Source organism: Trachemys scripta, chromosome 11 (assembly GCF_013100865.1).
Source record: "Trachemys scripta elegans isolate TJP31775 chromosome 11, CAS_Tse_1.0, whole genome shotgun sequence".
NCBI lineage: Eukaryota > Metazoa > Chordata > Testudines > Emydidae > Trachemys > Trachemys scripta.
Window position 1 is genome coordinate 74,204,682 of NC_048308.1, and position 24,524 is coordinate 74,229,205.

General features: G+C 51.4%; 1 protein-coding gene across 2 annotated transcripts in view; it reads left to right on the plus strand.

Moving 5' to 3' along the window:
- Window positions 1–24,524, plus strand: part of FAM207A (family with sequence similarity 207 member A) — a 107,504-nt gene that overhangs the window by 70,650 nt on the left and 12,330 nt on the right. For both annotated transcript variants that reach the window (XM_034785874.1, XM_034785875.1), the window contains exon 3: window positions 21,477–21,545. In XM_034785874.1, the coding sequence (XP_034641765.1) occupies window positions 21,477–21,545 (69 nt within the window). The remainder of the gene's footprint in view (window positions 1–21,476; window positions 21,546–24,524) is intronic.

Here is a 24,524-nt window from a genome sequence, read left to right on the forward strand (position 1 = left end):
CCCTTTGCCGCTGGAGTCTTCCTACCCCCTGGTTTAACCCTGTTAGAACCCAGGGGCTTTTGTTGGTTTGTTTTCTGGTGCAATGTCCCTTGGGAGAGGAGGGAACAGCGGCCATGTGTGGTAATGTTCCAGGCCTTACCCGGTGAGCTGGAGGGACAGCGCCTCTGGCTAAGCCAGTCAGGTCTATGCCCTCGAGCAGGGCGTGGTGCCTGCTGCCCCAGCCCATGGGTTTGCTACGCGTTCAGCGGGAGGCCCTGCAGAAAATGATACGCTGTGCCGTTCACTTTGCCATTCGATTTTAGGTACCGTTTTTCAGACTCGCTAGTGACACCGTTTTCTCAGACTGAGCCCCAAGTAAGCTAGCTCTGAGAATTGCTCTTGCAGGCTGCGCTCCCTGTTCCTCTGATCCTACAGCTGTTCAGCGCTCGCTCCCGCTGGGCAGTTAGGCGTGCTAGCGGCAGGCTCTGCCCTCAAGAGCTTGCTGTCGCACTGGATGAACCAAACAGTAGCGGACATAGAGCTCCTACGGACAGATCTTGGTGAGGTTTCTTTTCCCTAACCCATCTCGGTCCAGGCCAGGTGCCTCCACCGCAGTGTCCTTCCCCTCAGCGCAGCCTGACAACGTTGTAGTGCTTTGATGAGTGCTCCCTTGTGTGTCTGACTCCCACTGTGCACGTTTGCTGGGCCATGCTGCCCTGTAAGGAGCGTCCCCCCGCTGTGCTCCCTGACTGTCCGGATGGCTTTAAAGCTGTGCTGGTGTGAGTGGGCCCCAGCCAGCCCTGAGTCCCTGCAGCTCAGTGCTCCCCATTCCCCGCTGCCCCATTGGTCCGTGTCCTCAGGCGGTGGAGGGTAGGGGGAGGAGGGTGGCGGGTACCTTCCCGTGCCCTGAATGAGGCTGCTGCCAGCTGGGGAGTGACTGGGGGCGGCAGGGGAGGTTCAGCTGGCTTCCCACCACCATACTGCTGCTCGGCGGCTGCATCCCGTCTGTCTCTGCAGGGGAGCTGTGGCTGTCCTGGGGAGCTGGCTGGTGGGTTCTGCCATGTGTCCTGGGAGACAGGTGGCAGACTGGAGGCCCCAGAGTGCCTGCCTTTGAGTGGAAATACAAGGCTGTGCTGCAGGGATATGGCTCCTCCGTTTGGCTTGAGTATAAATGAAGGCGACCCCCTTAGGTTCTGGAGCTGCATGAAACACCTTCTCCTGCTTCTCCCAGCTAGAGAGGTGCAGCAGCTCGGCCAGGAATGGCCACACCCTGTTGCCGGCTGCTCGCTGAGAGACTGCACGGCACGCAGCACGGCCAGGGGAGCAGGGCCAGTCGCTAATGTCAGGTGGAAGGAAAGATGGAAATGAACGTGATGGGTTGAGCTGTGTAACTGGGAACGTGGTGGAGGCTTGGGCAGTTCGGGCAAGGAAGGCACAAAGGAGGGGTACTGAGGGACTCGAGCGGATGCTGGCCCTGGTTGTGCTGAGGGCACCTTGCCATTCGACTTCCACATGGCATTGTCTGATGCTTCTCCGATAGCGCGAACCAAGTCAGGTGACTTTCAGGCCCTCCGGATTGGCTAGCTTGGAAAAACACCCTTACCTGGGGGTCTGTCCATTGCAGATTGCAGGCCGAAGGAATGCAGTCACTTCCCTGAATTGGAGCCCTTTCAATTCCTGCTGGAAGCTAAGTGCCCCCACGCCCCTTTGCTAATGGACTTCAGGCACTGAAATCAATGGCAAAAAATCCAACAACTGCAATGGGAACAAGATCTGGCCATTAATCGCTCCACAGGAGTTCAGGACATGAGCTAATGAAAGATCATGTCACCACTCCAGTAATGGAATAACATTTATAACGGTATTACAGTTAATGAGAGTGACAGTGAAGAGAGGGAGAAACCCCAGGAAAGTTACGTCTTTCCAGACACACTTTCTTATCGCTTTGTGGCTTGTTTCCGGCTGCCTCACTCTAAGAATTGCAGCCTTTCTGCGATGAATTAAAACTCTGCATTTGCAATGCCACTTTATTGAATTTCTGGATTTCCCCCCCTCCTATTCCTGTAAATTGCAGAAGCTGCACTGCGTTAATAGGATTACACCATTTCTATGAACAGCATTCAGCCTATCTGGTCTTACAGAGATGCTGATGATCTCTTCGGTTTGAAAAGGTTATTAGCTGGACAAATCCTCACACCAGGAAAACGAAATAGGGAAGACTTTACTGTGCAACCACATTAATGTTGTCCATGTTTAGTGAGCGCTGTCTGCGTGGGTAGACTCAGTCCCTCCTCCCAAGCCTGTCTGCTGGAGGCAACCCCATTTTCTCTCATTTCTTCCCCTTTCCGTCCTTACCTTAGTTCTAGCTCAACAACCGTCCTTCTGGCTGAAGAGGGGAGGAATCGATCCCTGTGGACAACATTTGTGTCGCTTCCTAGAGGTGATGCCACAGAGGTGTGTGGCTCTGCCTTCCCACCAGGGAAGCCTGATTAAGGGTTGGACTTCTTGGGTTCCAACATCACTCTGACCGCTAAGGTGTACGTGTAGCATGTGCCATATCCCTAAAGTGACACGTAGAACTGGCAGCAGAGCATGGCTTTCTTTAAAGGGACACGCTTGGCTGGGAAATCGCACGTCTCTGGCAATTGTGAACAGTCAGTAAACAGAGTCAACGCGTAAGATCACAATAATGGAAAGAAACTGGCAAAAAAGAAAAACCATTTTCAATGCATGTGCTGTTTGCATGTGACAGCAGCTGGCATACAGACAGTTTCTCTGTTTCCACCTTGATGTCACTGGGGAAGCAGAAAAGCCTGATTGATGTGTTTGAAAGGAAGATGTTTCAAGGCCCTTTCAGGGGATGCTATTGAAAGGGGGTTCTGCCAGCATTTGGAGTTCTTAAACCTGGCTCCTTTTAACACACAGGGTCAGCTCCACAGTCCACACCATCCTCTGTGCTGCTCTAGCAATGTGAGAGGCCCCAAAGCTGGGCATAGAACTAGCATAACCAGCTCCTAGATCACCTTGCCTGCCACAACGTGCCATTGACCCCTCTGGGGAGGAAGCACATGACCGGATCCTCAGCAGGTTCCTTGGGACCTGTAAATATCCAGCATAGCTTAGAGCAGCCCTCTGCTCTTGAACCAGGAGCAGGATGAGGGAGCTGTACCTGGCTCCCCCTCCCCTCAACCCACCTGCGTCCCACTTCCACTGGGTACAGCGCGGCGTCATGGCCATTAAACTTCTTGCAACCTCAGATCAGTCCCTGAGCCTTTGTAATGGCAACAGGTAATAGAAATTGGCCTACCAGCACTTCCCTCTGGCCAGCGGAGAAACCGAGATTTGTTAGGAGTCTTGCTCTGACCGGCACTAACCCTTTGAGGCTGAGCAGCGCCCTAGCCTGAGAAGGCAAGGCAGTATTCTGGTCTCACTGGGCCTTGCTCTGCGTTTGTCAGCGTGAGCCGAGAGATGTGCTGGCAGGACAAACGGGGCCTCTGCAGGAAGTGGGTGCTAGTCAGGGAACTAAGAGAGGGGCTAGACTTGTCTCTGGATAATTCTGTATGTCGCTGCCCTTTTGATCATGTGCTTGATCGTTGGACTAGGAAAAGGTAACGTCTCTAGCAAGCAAGGGTGGCACTTCTTAGTGACTAGTGGGGCTAGTTCTGGCCAATGAGGCCACGGATATCCGTTAACCGGAGACTGTCCGGAGAGCTGTGCAATCTACAGAGCTGGCTGAAAACGGTGCTGTGTGTTTCACAGAAAATGTAGAGGGAAAACCAACACCTTTCGTGTTTTCATGGAATCTTTCACTGGTTTCTGAATTTTCTAGAAAACCTTTTGAGACGTTTTGATTGAGGGGTTGAGGAGGGTCTCACTTTCCCCCTCTTTCCAGCAGGGGAGAAGAAGGTGGGGGTTTAAAGCCTATTTTCTTTATTGAAAAAAAATTTCCACACAACTGAAACTGTTTCTCAATTTTCTGCCTTGTCTGAAACCCCCTTTTTGGAGTGAGAGATTTCCGGCAGGTCCAGTGGCATGGCTGAAGCTGTGCAGTCCTGGCTGGCACCAGGGCTTTCTGGTTCTACCACGCACGCGCTGCTAGCCGCAGAGGGAGCGGCTTATCCAGGGCCAGATCCTCCACTGGGGTAAATTGGGGTCGATCTGTCGAAATTGCCTGCAGCCCCATTGGCTATTTTGGGTTCCAGTGGGTTTGTTGTTGTTCTGAGTGTCTTGCAAATCACCAGATCTGAGTTTTAAATGTGCTCCTTCATTTCTTTGGAGGTAGAGCAGACCTGAGGTGGGAATGGGGCAAAAATGATTGAACAATTTTTTTCTCATCAAAAGCCTTGGAGGTGGGGGCAGAACTGGGCAGCAATCGGCGTACTGTCTGCTTCTGCTTCCACCCATTTGCTTTGTTATAACTCCTCTTTATGCTCCGTGCTTGTGTGTACGTTATACCACGTTGTGTGATTTCTGGTGGTTAGGACTGGCTTGTATGTGCCATGGGAATAGAAGGCCCGATTAAGGAGTCAGTGGCTTCTGCTTCACGATGTTCCCTTCTGCCTCATGGAGATGCAATGCTGGGCAGCCAGGCTGTGCTATTCTCTAGGGCCCAGCCAGGACAGCGCTTCCCTGAGCTGTGCTTTGGTTATCGCGCCGGCTAGGATCCCCGTACGACGCTGAGTGGCAAAGGGGAGCTTTGACTTGCTCCTCTGAAATGGGGTTAACAAACGTGGACTGCCCTTTCCGGCTGCTTGTGGCTCCTCTCCTGAGAGAGCACTTCAGAAACGGTTCGGTCTCGTGATAGGCTGTGTTTGGACTTTCATCATGCAGCAAAAAAGATGCCGCTGTTTCTTTCAGTTCATTGCCAGGCTGTAACTGTAGAATGGCCAGGATGGCCCATGTGAGTCTGACCAGCAGGGCAGCTCGTTTGGTCACGGACAGTAGCAATCGCTGAAGCATTTCGCAATGTGGTGGGGAGGGGGAAATAGTGGAGGCTGCCAAAATGTTCAAACATGGGTGCCAAAGGCCCCATCGCTCCTCATTGGGCATCTAAGTAAAAGTATTTGATTTTCCAAGGTGTTGCGGGCCAGCAGCGCTGGCTGGAGTCTGTGGGAGATGTGCATGCGCCACATCTTGAAAAGTCAGGTCACGGAAATGCCCTCATTTAGGAGCGCAGAGGTGTGGAAATCTTGGCCTTAATGGGTCCAGTTTGGTTCTGCCTTGAAAAGTGCCTGTGAAATACATGTCGTGCGGGGCTCCATATTCCTGGTGTCTCTCGCGGCTTTCTGTATGCCCTGTTTCCAAGTCAAAAGACGTTTATTTCTGCTTGCCAGCTCCACAGACTCACCCTGGACTGTCTGACTCCAGCTGGAATCTTTCCACCTCCTGGATCATCCCGAGCAATAGAGATGCAGCAGACTAAACTGAGCTCTCAGTTACACTTGTGCAGCTCGGCTAGTCTTCGCTGGGTTTACATAGGAGTAACTGAGAATATAATGAAGAGAAAAATAAGGGCATAATTTGCCCTGCAGATCAATTTTATTTTCTGGTGATGAGTGAGATGGAAAAGATCCAGCTTGTTTGTCAGAAATCAGGCTCCTGGTGGTAGCTGGAGAAGGCACCTATTCTTGACAATCATGGCATGTTAGATATGGAAATCAGAGATCCCAATGAATATGCAACACTCCAATGCCAATTATAGAGTAACTTTTCTGGAGAGAACTATGCGTCAAAACTCCTGCTATTATGGGAAGAATTCTCAGCTGTTCCTTGAATTTAGTGTGGTTCCACTTTCCAGTCATTTGTCTTGTACCAAAGTCAGATTTTCTGAAAATCAGGCTGTCTCAAATCTGGATTTAGGAGCTGAGCTGTACCCCTGAAAGAGAAGAGCACGTCCCTTGGTGAAATTGTACACCAACTGAAAGGGTTAGTGCCATCCTGCATGGACAGGAGCTAGGCCTGGGAGTGTGCTTGAGCTATGGGCAGAGACCAGTGGGAACGAGGCCTGCACACTGGTGTAGTGCGTAATGAAAAGGGAGGTTGGAGAGCGGGATCAATGCACCGGGGATGTTCCTACTGTGAGTAGTGCGCGGTATTCAGGGCTCCTCTCTACTGGAAAGTAAACACGAGCCGAGCCCCCTTGGTGAGCTGCTTCCCACCCACTAATGCAGCCCAAACACTTTCTCGCCACGGTGGGGGCACTTGTTGGGGTAACTGGCTTGTTAAGGAGAAAACTCCGAATTGCCACAATTCCTTCCATCCCCATCCTTTGACATCAGGCGCATTTGGTGCAGCATGCTGACTGCGATCCCCCTACAGCTCCTTCAGCCTCTGGCCTCTCCAGCTCCAGTTCTCCTCTTGGCTGGAAGCAGGGTGGAATTTGGTGGGTGTCTTTCAAACGTGGCTGGCCTCCCACTTCCAGTGTCAGGATGGCCCAGACCACTCCTGGAAGCTGCTGTGTGCTCTTCAGAAGTTCAGCTAACCACTTGTATGGCTGATCACTGTGTTGTTACATTCTTTTATTGTCATGTCCATCTAACGTAAGTGGATACAGGCGCTCCCTTCCCCAGAGTGGGCGACTGGCCTGCTCTGCAGTGTGCAGTCACAATTGACACCGCTTGTTCTTGTATTCAGCTTCAACAGGCAGAATCCCACTGGCTCTGTTCCTGCTTTCCTCTCTGTCCAATGAAAGGCTGCAGGAAAGCCTCGATAACTTCCCATAATCCTCCCAGGAGGCAACTGGAACTGCAGGCCCTGGGCTAGAGTCTCAGCTGCTCCCAGCTAGGGATATCCAACTGCAAAAGGGCCAGTCGCTTCTCGGGATCTGTTCTTCTGGGTCCAGCCCTGTTGTTAAGGGATCGCCAGCCCCTTGCTGCTCGATCCGAATGGCATCTGAGCTTTGCTTACAGAATGGTCTCCACACTTGCGCAGTCTCCATCAGCAGCAGAGAGGATCTCTCATCCACTGCCCTATATTCTAGGTCAATTTTGTTACCACTGCATTGACCTCTATATGTACTCCAGGCATTATCCTTTCTTATTCCAGTCTGCTGGCCTTGAAGCACCAGTCCTCCACGTTTTGATTTCTTTGGCCACAGCAAAACCGTTTAAAGCTCAGTTATTCTTTCTGACAGTTGGCTAGTGTGGTGTTCATTTTGGTGCACATTGTCTCTTATTGTGTTGCCATCTCCACTGACACAGCAGTATCCATGTGCAGAATTGTGGCTCCGGAGACACTAGGGGGCTCGTATTTGAGTTGTTTGTCTGCCAAGAGATGTGCCATCGATCCACATTCTAGTCCTGCACCCCCTGTTGCCGCTGTTCCTTAGAAAGGTTGTGCCTGATGTACGATCTGAGGCTCAACTATGTCAGAGAAGGGGCGTCTTGGCTTTAACCGGCATTTTTGATCTGGCTTTGAGATGAAATTGTGACGTAAGCTCTCTTGATTGTTGGCTGCGCACAGTAACGCGGCCAGGGCCCTGCCTTCACGCCTACTTGCTGTGGAAGCAATGCCAGCCGGGACTGGAAGGTTGGAGACTGGAGTTGTCCGGGCCACACCAGTGAAGATCTGTAGGCCAGAGTTAATCATCGGGTCCAACTTGTCTCCGTGGCAGTGGGAGCCCCCTGCTGCCGCCCGGTGTTCGGCAGGTGCAATAATTACGGCATTGGTAGATGTCCATAGAGTTGCCGCGCCAGCACCCCAGGAGTTGCCAGCAAGCCTGCGGAGGAGTGGGACTCTCGACTGGATTTTGGCGCGTCTTCTCCATGTGTTGAGGAAAGGACAGAGAGTGGTCAAGCATTATCCCGGGCCCCAGAGGAGTAGGGTAAAGTTCAGAAGCGATTGGTTGGTTGTTCCGAGGACCTGCGGCTGGCAATGAGCTAACCACGTGGCGAGATGGAAAGAAGATGGCACTGAATTTTAGTGCGTTCAGTTTAAATCTCCACTTCAAAAAGTACTTGGCCACGGTGTCAAGGTCAGATGGCAGGCAGATCTCCCGCTCCTCAGGCAGAGGTCAGCAGTGCACACAAACATAGCTGCTGAGGCAGGTGGCAGGTGAGCTGTGGGTGCAGGTGTGTGTATATTAAAGAGCATCGAAGCGCGTAAAGCTCCCTGGGGAAGTCTCTTGTCCATGTGACATGGGTGATGTGAACCATCTCCACACTTGACGATCACGGTCCCGTTGGAAATCATCTGCCTGATAAACTCTTCAAGTCTTTTGTCTAGGACCATGGGAGATAATTTTAGGACTAGTCCATAGTGCCAACTGTGTTGTATGCTGACAAAAGGGCAACCAAAACAGTGCTGACTTTCTGTCCGGCCTCAATGGCACACTCAGTACAAGAGGTCTGTCTGATCACTTGATCCTGGTCACTATGGTCCAGTCAGAACCCTGCCTGGTAATGAGATACGTGTGGGGCAATTAAAGGCAACGATCATTTAAGGACCAGTCTATTGAGTGATGCTGATCTGAGCAATTGGGTGATAGTTTCCGGGTCATCGACCTTCCTTCTAGGCTTGAGATGTGCCCCTGCGTGTGACCTTCGCCAGGCCTTGGGAACCAGGCAGCCTCCCAGACAAGTGCTAGAGACTGTTTGCAGACTGTCGCTTCAGGATGAGCTCATGTTATGCCGGAACTCTCCATGGATGTTATTAAATCCAGGAGCCTCGTAAGGCTTGGAGAAAGAAATGGCTGATTCCAGTTCCTCCTTAGTGAATGGCTGGGATAAGCTGGAGGGAATTGACCAAATGTTTGAGAGCAGACAATACCTTCCGATCGTGATTTTGGTAATTCTTGGTCGTCTGCTGGCCACAAGTGGGCTGCTGCAGCATTTGCTGAGACGTGTCAGGCATTTAGGAGTCTCCTCCACCCGAAGGTGATGAAGACCCCGAGTCCTACGGTTTGAGTGCACGAAGTCCAGACTTTGAACACATTCATGTCACTTTTGCTGCCTCTTAACACAAAGACATTCCATTAGCATATTAGTGGCTGGTTTTATCCCCTCAGGCGAAGCAGACTGCCTCTCCTTTGGGTAGAGGTCATCACAGGTCCCAGCTGGGGTTATGTGCCCTGTGAAAACCATGTGGAATTGACTTTCTCACCACGCTTAGCGAAGTCTCACCGAGGACCTTGTGAGACAGGTTCCCGATATTAGCCACATGCCGTGGCTCCCTGACTTCGAGGAGTCTGTCTCTCTCTTCTCTGAGGCGGTTCCAACTGGCACACCATAAGTTCTGTCTCTTGGGTGTGTTCATCTCAGCCACCGTAATCTCTAGCTCTGCTATCGCCGTTAAGAGGGGGCAATGCTGAGACTGTGGGTAGTTTCCAAGTGTACACTCAGCGATTGAAAATGGAGCCACCTACAGAGGCGACAGCAAGAACCCCGATGGGCCGAATGGGAAGTAGGACACTGCTTGGGGTCACAATGGCAGGATAGGCCCAATCAGTGAGAGTTTTGCTATCAGGAGAATCAGTGAGGTGGCCGGAGTTCCTGGGAGGTGAATTGAAATCTCCACACACTACTGCAGGATAAAGAACAAGAGGGAGTGGTGGGTGTTGCCGCTGTTCATAAGGGGGCAGGAAAGATTTATAAGCTTTGCGCTGTTGACAAGTATTGCGGTGCCAGGTGGTGATGTCACCTTCCTCAGATTGTCCAAGTTCTTGAAACTTAAGTCCAGGTTTCACGTAAGTGCAAATCCGAGCGGTCCATGATGAGCGACAGCTGCAGTCTGATAGCCCCTGATTTCTGGCTGAGACTCTGTGCTGGAATGGGTTTCTTGAAGCAATAAAATGTCTGTGATGATTAAGGTTAAGATTCTGTCACGGTTATTTCTAGTAAAAGTCATGGACGGGTCGTGGGCAATAAACAAAAATTCACGGAAGCCGGTGACCTGTCTATGACTTCTACTAAAAATAACGGGGAAGACTGACAGCTCCAAGTCTGGCAGCTTAGAGCTCAGGATCTCTGCTCCCCACAGCGGCTCAGAGCTGCAGGGCTGGTGGTTCGGAGATCCAGGGCCCCCGCTCCCCGTGGTAGCTAACAGCTCGGGGGCCCCGTGGCAGGTCAGAGCTCAGGGGCCCTGCGATGGCTGAAGCTGAAGTGGAAAATGTCCTGGAGGTCTCTGAAAGTCACGGAATCCGTGACCTCCAGGACAAAATCTTAGCCTTAGGAATTATGTTAGCAGTTAGCGGCCAAAGAGCCTGACGCTTAGGGGCAGAGCTGCCCTCTGGATTCAGCTGTAAGATTGTTAAAGCCCCCACGAGACTTGTGGTCCCTTCTCACGCTCTGACTCTATGGCCGAGATGTCAGGCTTGGTCCCTCCCCTCCTGGGGGTTAATGGAAGACACCAGCAGGGCAGCTCCTGCAGTCGTTAAAGAGCTACAGTCTCTGGATAACTCTTCTCTTTCATGGGGCTGGGGCCTCGGGGTGGACAGTTTATTTCCCATGAATCTTATGAGGATATGGACAGGCGCCTTTCCCGACCTGCTCTACAGACAGAGCACAGTGTGTGGATAGCCCCAAATGGGCCTGTCCCAGGCCTTGACTTCATTAACAAAGGGAACACACAGTTCAGCTAAAATCTTCTCCCAGGCTTTGCAGCACCGGTGGGCCCATTCTGGTCTGCTCAGCCCCGACCCTAGGTCCTCTGTCTAGAGAGCCCTTGCCCCTTTGTGCGTCCATGTGCCTCACACTGCCAGCCTGTGGCAGGAGGGTGCTACGCTACAGAGCCGTTAATGCAAATACAGCATTGCCAACCCGTGCAGGAGTCACCGCGGGGAGGTGGAGGGATGTCCAAGAAACCCCGCCACTACGGCTAGGCCGGGAGAGATCTTTACATAGAACAGAGGGAGGCAGCAATCCTGCGGCATCTTTTTCATATCCTGCATTTATACAGAAGAGCTATAATTTAATACAGACTGTTAAAAAGAGGCCCCAGAACTGTGGCTTTTGTATCTGCTTCATGCTGAATACAGATGCCCAGTGAGCAAAGTCTGTCTGGTGGGGCACTAGGGAGGCCAGAATTTGGAATGCTACCTGCTAGCTTCTGTAGAGTGACCATATTTCCCTATGCTGAACACGGGACACCTGGTAAAATTACTCGTATTCAAGGGAGTTCAGCAGCGATCCATCAGAACTAAGCAGTACAAACGCTTTAGGGGTCACACACTAGGTGACACACACACCCCTACCCTCCCCCTCCACGTGCACACATACACATGGGGAGAGGTGACACATCCACACTCCTGTACACCTCTCTCAAGGGGGAGGGGACGGGTGACTGACTGACCCAACCCTCCCTGTCTGGCGCTTTTTGCCCTCCAGGCCTGGCTGGGCTCCCGGGAGGGACCCACCTCATCTGGTGCCATGTGTCCCTGAGGCAACACGTGTGGGGGCAGGGGGGGCACGCAGGGTCATGTGTCTCCCTCCCCAGATTTCTGCCACGGTTCACACCAGAATGTGGCCTTGTACAGAAGGAAAGGGAAGGGAGCTACTTTCAGCCACGGGGCGGGGTTGGGGGAGGAGAATGACCTGGCGTGATATGGAGGAGCACCAGGGCTGGGGGGAAAGGGGTAAAGGGAGAGAACAGCGAGACGGGGAGCACGTGAAGGGCCGATGGGTGGGCAGCAGAGGTGACATGTAACCGGCTGGCACCTGGCGCCTACCTGCACTCACCAGCCGCCGCAGCGCGCAGCCATTGCCGGCCAGAAACGAAATGGGGGGCGGGGCCCTGTTGGCTGAGAGCCGGCACGCAGCGGGGGCTGCGCTGACGGACCAGCACGGGGAGTGGCCGGCCCCATGCACTGCAGCTGTGCCGGCCCTCCATCCAAACTCCTAGAAACTTTGCACACCCACACCCACTGTCAGCCACTGGACCCCCCCCCCCCCCCCCCACACACACACACACACACTGCTGGTGGGCGGGCGGCTGGCAAGCAGGGATCCGGCCAGCAGCATCACCCGCCAGTACTGGTTGGGGGGACAGAAAATACAGGACAGTTTGCCTGTTTTTAAGAAGAAGTCGGGACACCTGCAGGAGGGCTTAAATGCTTTAAAAATGGGACATCTGGTTACCCTATGGCTTCTGCGACTTCTCCAAACTACCCCTCCCACCCCTTGGTCTTTGTCGGGCCGTGTGCACTCTCACTGCCATGGCTGGAGTGACTTCTGGGGGCAGAGGGATGAAGGAGATCTCCAGTGGCAGATGGATTGCTTTGAATGTGCCCGTACAGAAACGGCCAGCAAGCCAGCCGGCAGGTGACAGGAATGCCTTGTCTAGCTGATGGGTAGGGGCAGGTTTAGCCACCTCCTTATGATGGTGATCTTATTAGTAACTTTCCAGCTAGTTTATTTGTAACTTTATTGCTAATTATTTTTCTAGGAAGAGAAGAGAATGTTTGTTAATGTTGCTGCATTTGTAGCCTTCCTGGGGCATGCAGGAGGTTGTGGCGTGGATGCCTTTCCCCGCCCCTCTCTCCCATGCAGAAACATTTCAATTAAAGGGACACCAAACAAGATTAAAACAATGCTTTATAATGAAAAAAAAATTACCCTCTATTGCTCAACACCCTCTTAAACATGGTGCATGTGTACAGCATTTGGAGGGAAGAATAGCTTTTTCCAGAAGGTTTGTGTTCCTGTTGTATGACTGGCGCTGAAATTAACACATCTGTTATTGTTCAACTTCCATTTATATGGTACCCCATTGTGCCAAAACATTGTGTTTGTGCAACAACAGTGTGGATGACATATCCTCAGCAGAGTTCTGGGAAGCGCATTTGTTAAATCACTGCTCCTGCAGAACTAACACAAAAATGGGGGCTCTGCTCTGCTTGTTGGCTTTGCATAGTATTTGGAGCTCTCCAGTTTAGTTAAATTGTCCTCATTACATTGCAACGGTGCCAACAATAACCGTTTTTATCATGAGCTGCCTGGTATTTGCTCTGTTACTGTCCCAGTTCCTGGAGTCATGGGATTTGGTGATAATCTGTTTTCTTTCCTTTTCTTAAGTAAATTTCTAGCCCTCATGTCTGGGGGGAAAGTTTGAAAACATGAGCTGAATGGACCCGGAAGGCTCAAAAACAAACAGAGAACCCAAGAGGTATTAATAGTTTTTAAACCAATCTCATGATCGTTTGGGGGCTGACTCATGTGATTTGAGTGCTTGGGGTGGGGAGTACAGAGATAATCGCAACTGCAAGGTAAAATAGCTCTTAGTCTACAGAGCGTGACCGTGTTCCTTCACCTACAACCACTCGGAAATACGGGACTGGAATGGAAAATGAGGCTTTTCTCATCTGTCATGAAAGCAGCATCTGGAGAGATGCAGAGAGTAGGAAGCAGGCATTTTGATGCAGGAGGCACCAAGCCTTTTGTGTGTTTACAGTTAAAATGTTCCCCACTGCATAGATCCCACAGAAAAACCCCTCCCCACTAAGAGGAGTAAATGTCAAGGTTATAGAATGTAACTAGCACACAATTAATGTAAGTAGGTGTGTGCTAACTTTGTTCTCAGACCAAGGTTTTAAGGGCTAATTTCACTGGACTGTTTCTAGAAGGAAAAAAGAAACCCAAACCCTCTGGATTTCACTTAATAACAGAAGTACAATGGAGCAGGAGTTTGTCTTGGTCTCTCGGAGGTGCCTGTGAGCCGACTGAAAATAAAAACGATGCTGAGAGAACACGGGCTGTAATTAAACAGGCGGAGGAATTTATTGTCTGAAACGTTTCTGAGCTGCCAGTGGCTTTGTGCATGTTGGAAAAGCATCGGCTGCTTTTTCCTTCGGATGCCGTGATGTTGGAGGAAGAGGCGTGTGAGCCATTGTGCTGTGCCGTAGCCCAGGAGCGCCTGCAGACTGCGACACTAGGGCTGTGATGGCAGCTGGCCAGAAGCAAGTTGTGTAACTTGCAGAGCGTGGAGCACACTGGGGGGGGCTGTTGGCTTGAATATGGAGGTGAGCGTCATGGCTGCAGCAGCAGATTCTGGCCACAGCAGTCGCTGAAGCCTTGCTTGTGCACTGAAGAACAAGCCAACTATGGGTCACTCTGTGGGCTCATGTAGTTCTTGGGCCTGTGGCAAGATGGCTGATGTAGTATGGTGGATCCTGCGCTTTTCTTGGCGGGGGTCTAAGAGCCACCCCTTGCCCCTGCTCTTGGGGCACCGAGGGCCCTACTAGTGGCCTGGGAAAGTGGTAAAGGAGGGAAGCGGGGGAGGGGTCTGGGTTTGCGCCTCACTCTGAGTCCCAGCCCCTCTCAACCCCTGTGGGTTCTTACCCTCTTCCCCCTTGGGTGGGGTACCTCCAGTCCTTAAACACTGGGGGACGGAGTCTCCCTCCCCTGCTGGGGCAGAGTCTCCCTTACTCCGGTTTTCTGATCTTCCAAGTCTCACAGCGCCCCTCCAAGCTCCAGTCCTTCCTCCTTCTCCCCTGACTGCCTGAAGCAGGGGGGTTTATTAGGTTGCTAACAGGGCCTTAATTGACTACAGGTGCTCCAATTAACCTGTAGCAACCCTCCCTAGTCTACAGGGAACCATGCCTTAATTAGCCTAGGGGCTTATATACTTCCCTTCTACCACTCTCCCACTGCTCCCTGGCCCTCCTGCATCACAGGCCTCTCCTGCAGCCGTGCATCCTGGAGTGAGACTCCAACATCACTAAGGTGTCCCGAGAGGCAGGGTCTAGTAGCACTCACTACTTAGATGGTGTGACATATTGTTATTCCATCCACTGTTTTCGCCTGCTTCTCGTTCATGGTATTGGGTCTTGGGCCTTGGGCTGACGTTCCCAGGCTTAGCTTTGCCTGAAGGAGAGAGATTTTATTGTTGAAGTCTGAGCAGGTCTTTTCAGCAACATCTGATTTGAATGAAGATGGAGGGACCCAGCTCCCCCCCGATTTCAGGAATGGGGAGAGACTGGGAGGGTGCCCCAGAATTGAGGAGGGAGGAGACAAAGAAATGAGCACCTATAGGGTGGGGGAAAGACCTTGGAGAAGAGAGATGTGAGACCCTTCATATGGCCCCTATGTGTGTGGAGTCCAGAAGAGAGGGGGCAGCTCTGCTCCAGAAGGGTATGGGGTGTGTGGGGGGGGAACAGGGTCACTCTCCCCTCCTCCCACCACCAAACCCTACAAGAAAGTAGCAGGCCAAGCAGCGCTTTGCTCCTTACTGGTCTTCAGCAAGTAGCCGACCACTGCTGGGGAATATTGTATGGGTGGGGTGTAGTGGGAAGGGGATTCCTGGGGGCTGATAGGGTACCCCTGTCAGTCTGGAGAATCTTCCAGACTCCCAGAAGCTTATCTAAAGCCCAACTCTTCTGTCCTGGATTTGAGCTGCTCACTAACATACGTGCACCCTCAACTCCCCGGGGAGAACTGGCCCTGAAGACTTTCTGTGACTTGGCACACCCATGTGTGCTGGGTGGGCATGGTGGGAATACAGAGGGGAATAGATAGCCAGCCAGTATTTCGCAAGAGGGCCAAGCTTGGTTTGGCAGGATACAAAGGTGCAAGTCTGTGCTTCTGAGCATGCTCCCCATGAGCAGATAGCGACACACCCCCTTTGTGCTGTCCCCTCACCCTGCCTGCTTTTATCCCGGGCACCGCAGCATCCACGCTCAAAGGAAGCCATTTTGGGGAGCAGGCACGTGAGCGCGTTAGGGTAACAGCCCTGCCCAGGGTGGGCTGGTGAGGAGTTGTGGGGAGCTGCCCCCCTCTGCCCAGCATCAGGTGCCCCTATGGTGCTGTAGAGATGGCACTGCAGGGTTGGGCCAAATGCCTTTGCTGCGTACACAGACTCGTACCTCCCTGCGCTGTCCCCAAAGTGTTCACTCTGCCTGTGCACAGCTGACTCCACATCCCCCTCTCTGAAATGGGCAGGAAGAGCAAACCTGTATCTGACGAACAACGCGTGACAGCAATGAAATAGCCACATGGAGCAAGAACAAGCAATCCTGCGAAGGGCCAGGCAGACGGCCCAACCCAGCAGCTTGTGTCAGGGGTTTATTCTGCCCTGGTAAGACAGTCAGCTACTCGTCCTTGGACTTTCTTGAATTCTCAAGATCTTCTGTAATCCCCCAGGAACGCAGGAGACCATCTGTCTCTGCTGGCAGTCTCCTGGCAGGGAGAGGATCTGAAGGGGACATGGCAGTGTGGGCAGCGGGCTGTTGCTCACAGGGTCAGTCTCAAGACAGTGACGGGTGCATTGGAGATCCACCTGGCGATGCAACAAGATGATGCCAGTTCTGACAGATGATTCCTGCTGGCACAGCAGGATTGAGGGCTTCTGGCACGTCCCTGCGCTCTCCCCTCTTCTTGTGAATCGTGTCTCCAGATGTGATCTCCTGAAGTCAGAGCTGCCCAGGGTTCGACTCTGTGGAGCCTGTCCCAGTCCCTCTTCTCACACCACATAGAGATCAGAGCTCCAGCATGCCAGGGTCGGGGTGAATGCCAGGCTGTCTCGCCTGCTTGTTCTGTGCCCTCGTGGTCATGCTGAACATTCACCATTCACTGCACAGGTGCTGAGGTGGGGACAGTGCACAGGAGAGAGGTTGCAGCTGTTTCAGCGAAGTAAACCTAGAGAAATGTTCCCCCTTCTCTCCACCCCCCCAAAAATGCCTTGGCATCCAGCAGAAGAGGACAGCCCCAGCTGACGAGAGCCCTGCCTCATTCACTGCCTGTCCCGGGCGTAAATGACTCTCATGAACTGTGGCCTGCACAGGGCAGCACGCAGGAGTAGAAGACACTACACGTGTCCAGATAAAGTGACAGAAAAATGTTGTGTTTTTATTATATTTTAATTGTTTGCCCATACAGCCTTTAACACTGGCAATTCCTGGCTTGCGTCTGTATCTGTGCGACTTTAACACCTGATCGCTCGTTGAATACAAAGTATATTCAGGGGGTATTAACACTGACAGGGGGAGCCCCGCCCAGGCCAGTGCATGCATGGCTCAGAGGATGGCTTCCCAGGTCCCGGTCCTGCCTTCAGTTCAGCATAAACAGACGATTTCTCCCGTGGACATTACTGGCTCCATGTGGGCTCAAAGGTCCATCTTTACATTTCAGGATAAAAAGCCTCAACGCTTTAGAGAGACTTTGCTCTCTGCCCATTGGATTATTTTCTCCCCAGTCTGTGAGTAATTTCCTGTTGGGACTTCGTGCAGGGAGCCCTATAATTCGGCCAAGCAGGCAGCTTTTGCGTTTCCTTAAATAATCTGCTTCAGTTTGGCAAAAATAAATAAATATCTGAATTACTGTTATTACTAGAACTAGCCAGCTGGATGTGGTCTTTCTCATTAACGAATCATACCAGGCGCTGTTTTCCAGTGAAGTAATGAACATGTTTTCAGACAGGAAAAAACCACCACTGAAATACAGAACCGTTCGGTCAGTATTAGCCAGCAATGAATGTTAAGTGCGTGTTTGTCAAGTCTGGGCAGTTGTTCAGCAATCGTTGGGATATGTTTTATTATTCACATTCCATCCTGTTCTAGTGATTCATTCTTGCTTTCCTGGTGCTGCAGTTACAAGTATTTAGTGCAAGGAAGCAGTGTCTGGAAATCAGTCAGTGGGAGCATAAGTAGGTGAAACAACAGATCAAGGCCTCAATCCTTTAGGCATATCCATGTGCTTGGCTTTATGCCCATAGGCAGACCCACAAAAGCCAATGGGGCTAGTCACGTGGTTTGGTCACATGCTGAACTTTAGTGTGTACAGGTTCAAGGGCTAAATGTGTACCCAGCAGTGAACACAGTGTGCTTTTGTGACTGTCTATTCATCCTTTTTACAAGACTGTGATAAATTTTGTACAAAGTATGCTATGTGAGGTATCATTTGAAAACTCATTATCTGCTGAACATTATTGTCTTGGTAAAATATGTGTGGCAACATTGTATGTAAAGTTATGAAATTCTACTGTAGAAGACATGTTCCAAGTCTAGGGAATCAGTTTTAAACCAGTTCCTCAGAGACAAAAGGCTAGCCAGCACCTCGGCCAGGTGTCAGAATAATCAAATGGACTATCACCTGGTTAAGCGGCCATTCTCTGTCAGGAAAAAGGGTGTGAGTGAGAAATTTACATGTTGGCAAAGAAACAGCTGGAAGTTCCCATCCCACAGGCTTGCTGTCGCTGGAGCTGGTTCTCAAAGAAGAGAAATGCTGTAAGAAAGGGGAGCAAACTCCTCTGATTGCCTCTCTCCCCTCATTTCTGTTCATGGCATCAACAGCAATTGAAAGACAAAGGAAGCACCTCTGAACTGGGGGACGGGTTCTGGCTGAAGGAATCCTGCCAGACGGCTGTAAGCATGTGGCGAGAGAAACCTTTTTGCTTTGATTTCACTTAACTAGTAAAGTTCGGTATTAGTTTTCGTTTTACCTTTTATTTCTTTGTAACCAGTTCTGACTTTTATGCCTCATTACTTGTAATCACTTAAAATCTAACTTGCTGTTGTTAAACTTGTTTTATTGTTTTATCTAAACCAGTATGTGTTTGTACTGAAGCGTTTGGGAAACTTCATTTGAGATAACAGGGTTCATGCATATTATTTTCGATTAATGAAATGACGGACTTTCTATGAGCTTGTGTTGTTCAGAAGGAAAGAGCTGGGCAGCACAATACATGCATTTCTGGAGACCAGTCTGGGACTCGGAATTTGCTGGTGTCACTTTGCAATGTAAGGAGTGGCTGGCTAGAGCACTCGTAGATAACTCAGCTGGGAGTGATTTACGTGCTCGAGGCTGTGTGGGAGCAGGCCAGGAGTAGTGGTTCTCACAGCGAAGCAGCATAAAAGGCCCTCCAGGTTGGAGAATCGAGGGGACACAGCTGTTCAGCCGTCCAGATTGTACCCAGGGGAATGTCACAGCTTTATCGGATGTTTTAGTCAAGAGACAAAGACATTGATGTTAACTTCTTCAGCCATGACAAATACACCCTATGATCCTAACCATAGAGAACACACTGCAGTGTCCAGAGAGGGCTTTATTTCTCAGCCTTCGGTAACTGCAGTGAATGTAATGTGGGGTTTTGGTTTGTGTTTTAGCCACAGGAAAATGCAATTTGAAAACAAAAACCTGATCTAATTGAAGCCTGATTTAAGTTGTCAAAGTCTGAAATACCAAAATATTTATTTCCTCTTTCTATAGAACCTGGGTTTATTTTTAAAGTCTAGCCCCTGTCGGAAAGTCTTGATAGAAAAAGGTATCATTACATTCTATAGATATTTTTTTTTAACAACACTATAAAATTTCATTTAAAATTACATCCCTGCCTTAAAATTCTGCAGGATGGTTTAAACAAAACTGCAGAAACATTGTCTTCTGTTGAATTGTATAGGCTTTTAGAGAATTGTTGACAGAACCCTACTACATTTCTGTGAAATCCTATTGGGTTGATCCATCTGTGGGAAAAGAGGGAGGTTGTAAATCACCTGTTATATATTTTTTCCATGTTTAAGAATAGTTCCTCTACATGAGAGAGGCAGCAAACACTTACAAAGCAAATAACTCATCAGCACGCAAAGTTCTTCCTCTGTCAACATTCCTAGGGCTATGGTCCAGCCTGGGATGGACATGCACCATAGCTGCTTTTGTAGGAAGCTGATTGTAGTCAGGTTTTCCTCTCTTGCTATAAGGTAAAATTCTCCAGTCCCTGTAATAGACAGCACTTGAGGTGGGTTTGTTTTCTGCAGTACTAGACTTCGGAATGCAGACATTCATTTTCAGCTGGATGACTGGCTGTCGGCTTCGCTTTTAGGCACACAGATTATTGTTATTAATTAGTGCGTAGCTGCCACCACCAAGACCCCATTGTCCTAGACTCAGAGTAAGGGGTAGCCCATTTCCCAAAGAGCTCGCGGTGTAACTGGAGAAGACAGACAAGGCTGGGGGGAGGGAAACAGGCACTCAGAGGTAAGAGACTTGTCCAAGGTCACACAGCAGGTCAGTGATAGAGATGGGAATCGAATGAGGTCTCCGGACTCCCAGTCCAGTGGCACAGCCAGCAGGCCATGCTGCCTTCTCAGTCTAAATGTATCGATAGCTCCATTTGGTAGTGTCAGGCCAGTACGAGCAGGGAGTGTGTTTCTAGGGGATGATTGCACTTCTGTCCCTCTCAAGTCATCTCGCAGTGTCTTGCAAAGTCGTTTCTTGCCTTGCTACCTAATGTGTGTCATAGCTCTGAGCAGTGGATAAACCTGTGTGTTTGTAATGTGCTGCCCTCCTCCCTAGCTCACGTTTGTTCCCTGTTGTACACTACTGAGCGCTTTGTCCAGTCTACTGTTGGATGTCTCAGGAAATAGGGCTTCCACCCCTTCCCTTGGAGACTTTAATGGCACAGCAGAGCAGACTTTGCTTTAAGGAAGTCTTCTTGCTTACCAAGCTCCGTTTCCCCTCTGAATGTTTCCCATTCCTCTGGCAGTCCTAGACCTTTCCTCTCCTCCCTTCTTGTTTGAGCTCTTCAAGTGCTTACACCTAGTTGTAGTGCTTCCCCGTGGAGCCAAGCTAAGTCTGAGTCTGCAGCGTTTCCTTACGAGCAAGTCCGTGTTCATCATGTTTGCAGCTCTTCTCTGAATAACTTGTTGAGTTCTTCCTGGGGTTTGAAGGCAACACTAACTAGGTGTAGTCTCAGGATGCCTCTGTCTGTGCAGTCCCAAATCCCATGGGCTTCTCTGGCTGCTACATCTTATTAGAAGCTCATTTGTGGTTTGCTGTTCACATCCCTGAAGGTCTCAGCGCTGCCGCTTGTCAGTTTCTCTGCCCCTTTGACTGTGTGTCGCTGGCATTGTTTTTCTCAGGCCCATCAGTTTGTATATTTCCAGTTTTGAAAGTAATTTTCTAGTTTCTCCCAAGCTCCCTTTGAATCATTGCTCTGTCCTTCTTGGTCTCTTTGACCCCTCCCAATATAGTAACACGCTGTTCACATGCTTTTCTAGACCATCAGTGCAAGGGTGAAGTAAAACCAGGCCTAACCTGGCCCCTGGTGGCGATCCTACTAGACACCTCTGCACACAGTGATACCAGCCGGCGGAAGGCGAAGTGCTCCGCACCCACAATGGCGTCAAGGTTTTCACCAGAGTTCTCTTCCCGTGTGGGCCCCCGAAGAAGGGCCAGATTGTCATTGCTTCCAGAGTGCCGCGCTCCTGAGATCTTCTGAAACACGGGCCCAGATTGTGGGTGCTCAGCACTAGAAAATATGGCCCGGGGCTTTTTTGAAAATGTGACCCTCATTGATAGGCCCATTTGAACCAATTGTCATGAATTTGGGAATGATGGTTTCACAAGTTGCTGTATTGCCACCCACCAGTACCCAGCCTCTCCAGCTTCCTTAATTACACGAGTGGCAAAGGTTGAGCAGAACTCTCATTGCAGATTGTCTGGCCTGTTCTGTTGGAGTACCTCCATTGGAAGTACCTCCTCTGGCAGTCGTAGACCTTTCCTCTCCTGGGGGGCGAGCTGGAAACGCCGCGTAGGGAAGCACCACTCAGACTGCCGTGTGTTCTTATTTTTCAGGTGTAGAAGAAAAAACACTTCTGTCAAAAAGAGAAAAAATGAAGCTGCGAAAAGACAGGTGGCTGCAGAGTAAGTATTCCCTCGATAAGATCCCGCTGTCAGGGTGGTTGTCTCATCAGAGGGCCAGTAGAAGCCCTGCATTGGACTGCTTCCTAAGCAACCTACGTGCCACATGTAGCACAGTGTACTGGCCCTTTGAGGCTTAGAAAGTGAAACCTCGTGAGCCCAAGAATGACCCCTGGGGGCCAGGCAGGTGCAGTCGCTGAGGGAGAGGAAGCGGACTCAAGGAGGCGCTGTGTGGCTTGGGGAAAACCCTGACTGCTGGGTCCGCTCTGAGGGCCTGAGACTGGTGTTCCGTCAGCTGGGTGGGTGGGAAGCCCCCTCCTCTCTCCCACGTCGGGGACACGGCTGGCTGGAGATAATTCCCAGCGATTCTCTGCCTGTCCCAGAGAGCAGTGAGTGCTGGGAAATGCTGTCTCTCCGAGAGTCCTGCATGGCGCATGTGGAAAATATGGGAAGACACAACCTGTGTGTTTTTCCCAGCCCTGGGAGGAGTTAGGTTTGCTGCTGGTCTCTCCCAGAAGCTCAGAGGCGTGAGCTCCCTTGTTGGCAGCTCTACTTTGTGCTGAGTTTGGCCTGTAAGGCCAGAGCGCTTTAAATGCCAGGCTGCAGGGTTCTATTAAGAACACTGCTCTCCTTGGCACTTGGCTGTGCACTCTAACACAGGGGCGGGCAAACTACAGATGTGGGCCACGTCCGGCCCACCAGCCGATTTCATCCGGCCCTCGAGCTCCCACTGGGGAGCAGAGTCTGGGGCCTCTTGTGCTCCAGCCAGGGAGTGGGGTCAGGGACCACACCGCGCAGCTCCCAGATGCAGCATGTCCCCCCTCCGGCTCCTATGTTTAGGGGCAGCCAGGAGGCTCTGTGCACTGCCCCTGCCCCAAGCGCCGCCCCCGCAGCTCCCATTGACTGGGAACTGGCCAATGGGAGCTGCAGGGGCGGCGCCTGCAGGCGGGGCAGTGTGCACTGGCCACACCTCTGCGTAGGAGCTGGAGGGGGCACATGCTGCTGCTGCTGCTGCTTCTGGGAGCTGCTTGAGGTAAGCGTCGCCTGGAGCCTGCACCCCTGAACCCCTCCGGTGCCCCAGCCCTGATCCCCCTCCCACCCTTTGAACCTCTCGATTCCAGCCCAGAGCACCCTCCTGCACCCCAAACCCTTCATCCCTAGAGCTCGCATCTCCAGCTGGAGCCCTCACCCCTGCACCCCAACTCCCTGCCTCAGCCCGGAGCCCCCTCCAGCACCCTGAACTCCTTTCTGGCCCCACCCCAGAGCCTGCACCCCCTCCTGCATCCCAACCCCAATTTCGTGAGCATTCATACAATTTCCATACCCAGATGTGGCCCTCAGGCCCAAAAGTTTGCCTACCCCTGCTCTAACAGGCTTCACCTTAGCCCCCGCTGGGGGAGATCTGTACCATTCTCCTACATGACCCGAGTCGTCCAGACGCTGGGCAGTGTGACCTCATACCAGCAGAAGGGACCAGGAAATGCCTGTGAATTGGTGACCTCAGCCCCATGGGCATCAGCTGGCGCCGTTCCTGGCTCAGCAGGGGCAAGGGCTTGCTCTGTCCGTGACGTCTCTGTCGGGTTTTTCCACGTTTAAGCTCTTTGTTATTTAGCTGGATGGGATTTTGGCAGTGTCCATTCTTTCCAGATAAGCAGCGAGGTGTTTGTCTTGCTTTCCCTGCACCCCCTGGAACTCCCCGTGGGGTGTGTCTGCTGGTTAGCTGTTCGGGTTACTGGCAGAGGGGACTTTACATGCAGCCCCTGGTCCCTGGACCCCTGGTTTTGTGGGGGGGGGTTCAAGGGAAGGGGGGTTCCGATGAATAACCAAGGAGTCACTTTTGGGTCAGGTGCATGCACAGCTCCTCCCTTCTCCTATTTTATACACACACACACACACACTCTCTCTCTCTCCCTCTCTCTCTCCCCCCCCCCCCCCCCCCCCCCCCCCCCCCCCGGGCCAGTCCCGGTTCCATGTTGTTTATTATTACTGAGGACTAAACCCTGCTGCTGTTGCTTCAGAATCTAAAGCTTTGCTCTTAATTCCCCAAACTCTTTACACGATGGCAGGTTCACACGGGGTTTGAGAGTTAAGCCAAGTGTGCGGTGTGCCTGAGGGATTTGCTCCCAGGAGTAACCGAGCCAAGCAAAGGGCCAGGACCCCCTTGGCCCAGGATTTGGGGAACTACCGCATTGCCGGGCTCTTAGAAGTAGTGATGCGAAGGTCCTGCTTGGACGTGATCATCTCTTGCCTCAAGCACGTTGCGAGGCGTCCTCCAGAGTTTCACGGGAACTTTTCAGCCCCTCCTTGGCTGCTTCTCTCATTTCTGTGTCCCAGAGTCGGCAATTTCTCGTGTCCATCCCACTGCCTGGGATTTACTCTTTGCTTGGGTAACTTGCTTTGCTGCATGAAGCCACAGTGTCCTCTCTTGATTGCATAGCCAGGTTCCTGGAGCTCGGGAACACTAGTTCTTTTAGCCCCGGCACTAATAGAGGCCTGGATTCAGGAAAGCAGGTAAGCACTTGTTTAACTTGGAGTGTACCCTTACATCCCTTTGGCTTACAGGGGAGCTGAAAACGTGTCAGTGCTTCCCTGAACTCCTGTCGAAGAGAAGTGGCTTTTAGCCCACGAAAGCTTATGCTTAAATACATTTGTTAGCCTCTAAGGTGCCACAAGTACTCATGGTGCTTTTTAGTTTAAATAAACCAACCTGAACAGCCCCCAGATGTCGCTGCTTCACCAGCTACTCTGAGGAGCTTTACCTGATGTGTGTCCATCACTTCTTTCACTCCGAGGCTTGAGACTAGCCCTTGATCAGGCAATCCGTCTTTACTCACAGCCCCTGGGGAAATCCACGAAAACAAACAGCACTGCATCAGCAGTCATTTTCCTGCAGTGTGGTATAGGCTACGGGCAGTAAATGGAGTAAATATCTGGGCTTCACTTGAGCCGTTAATTCATCTCAGACACTGTTTATTACATTGT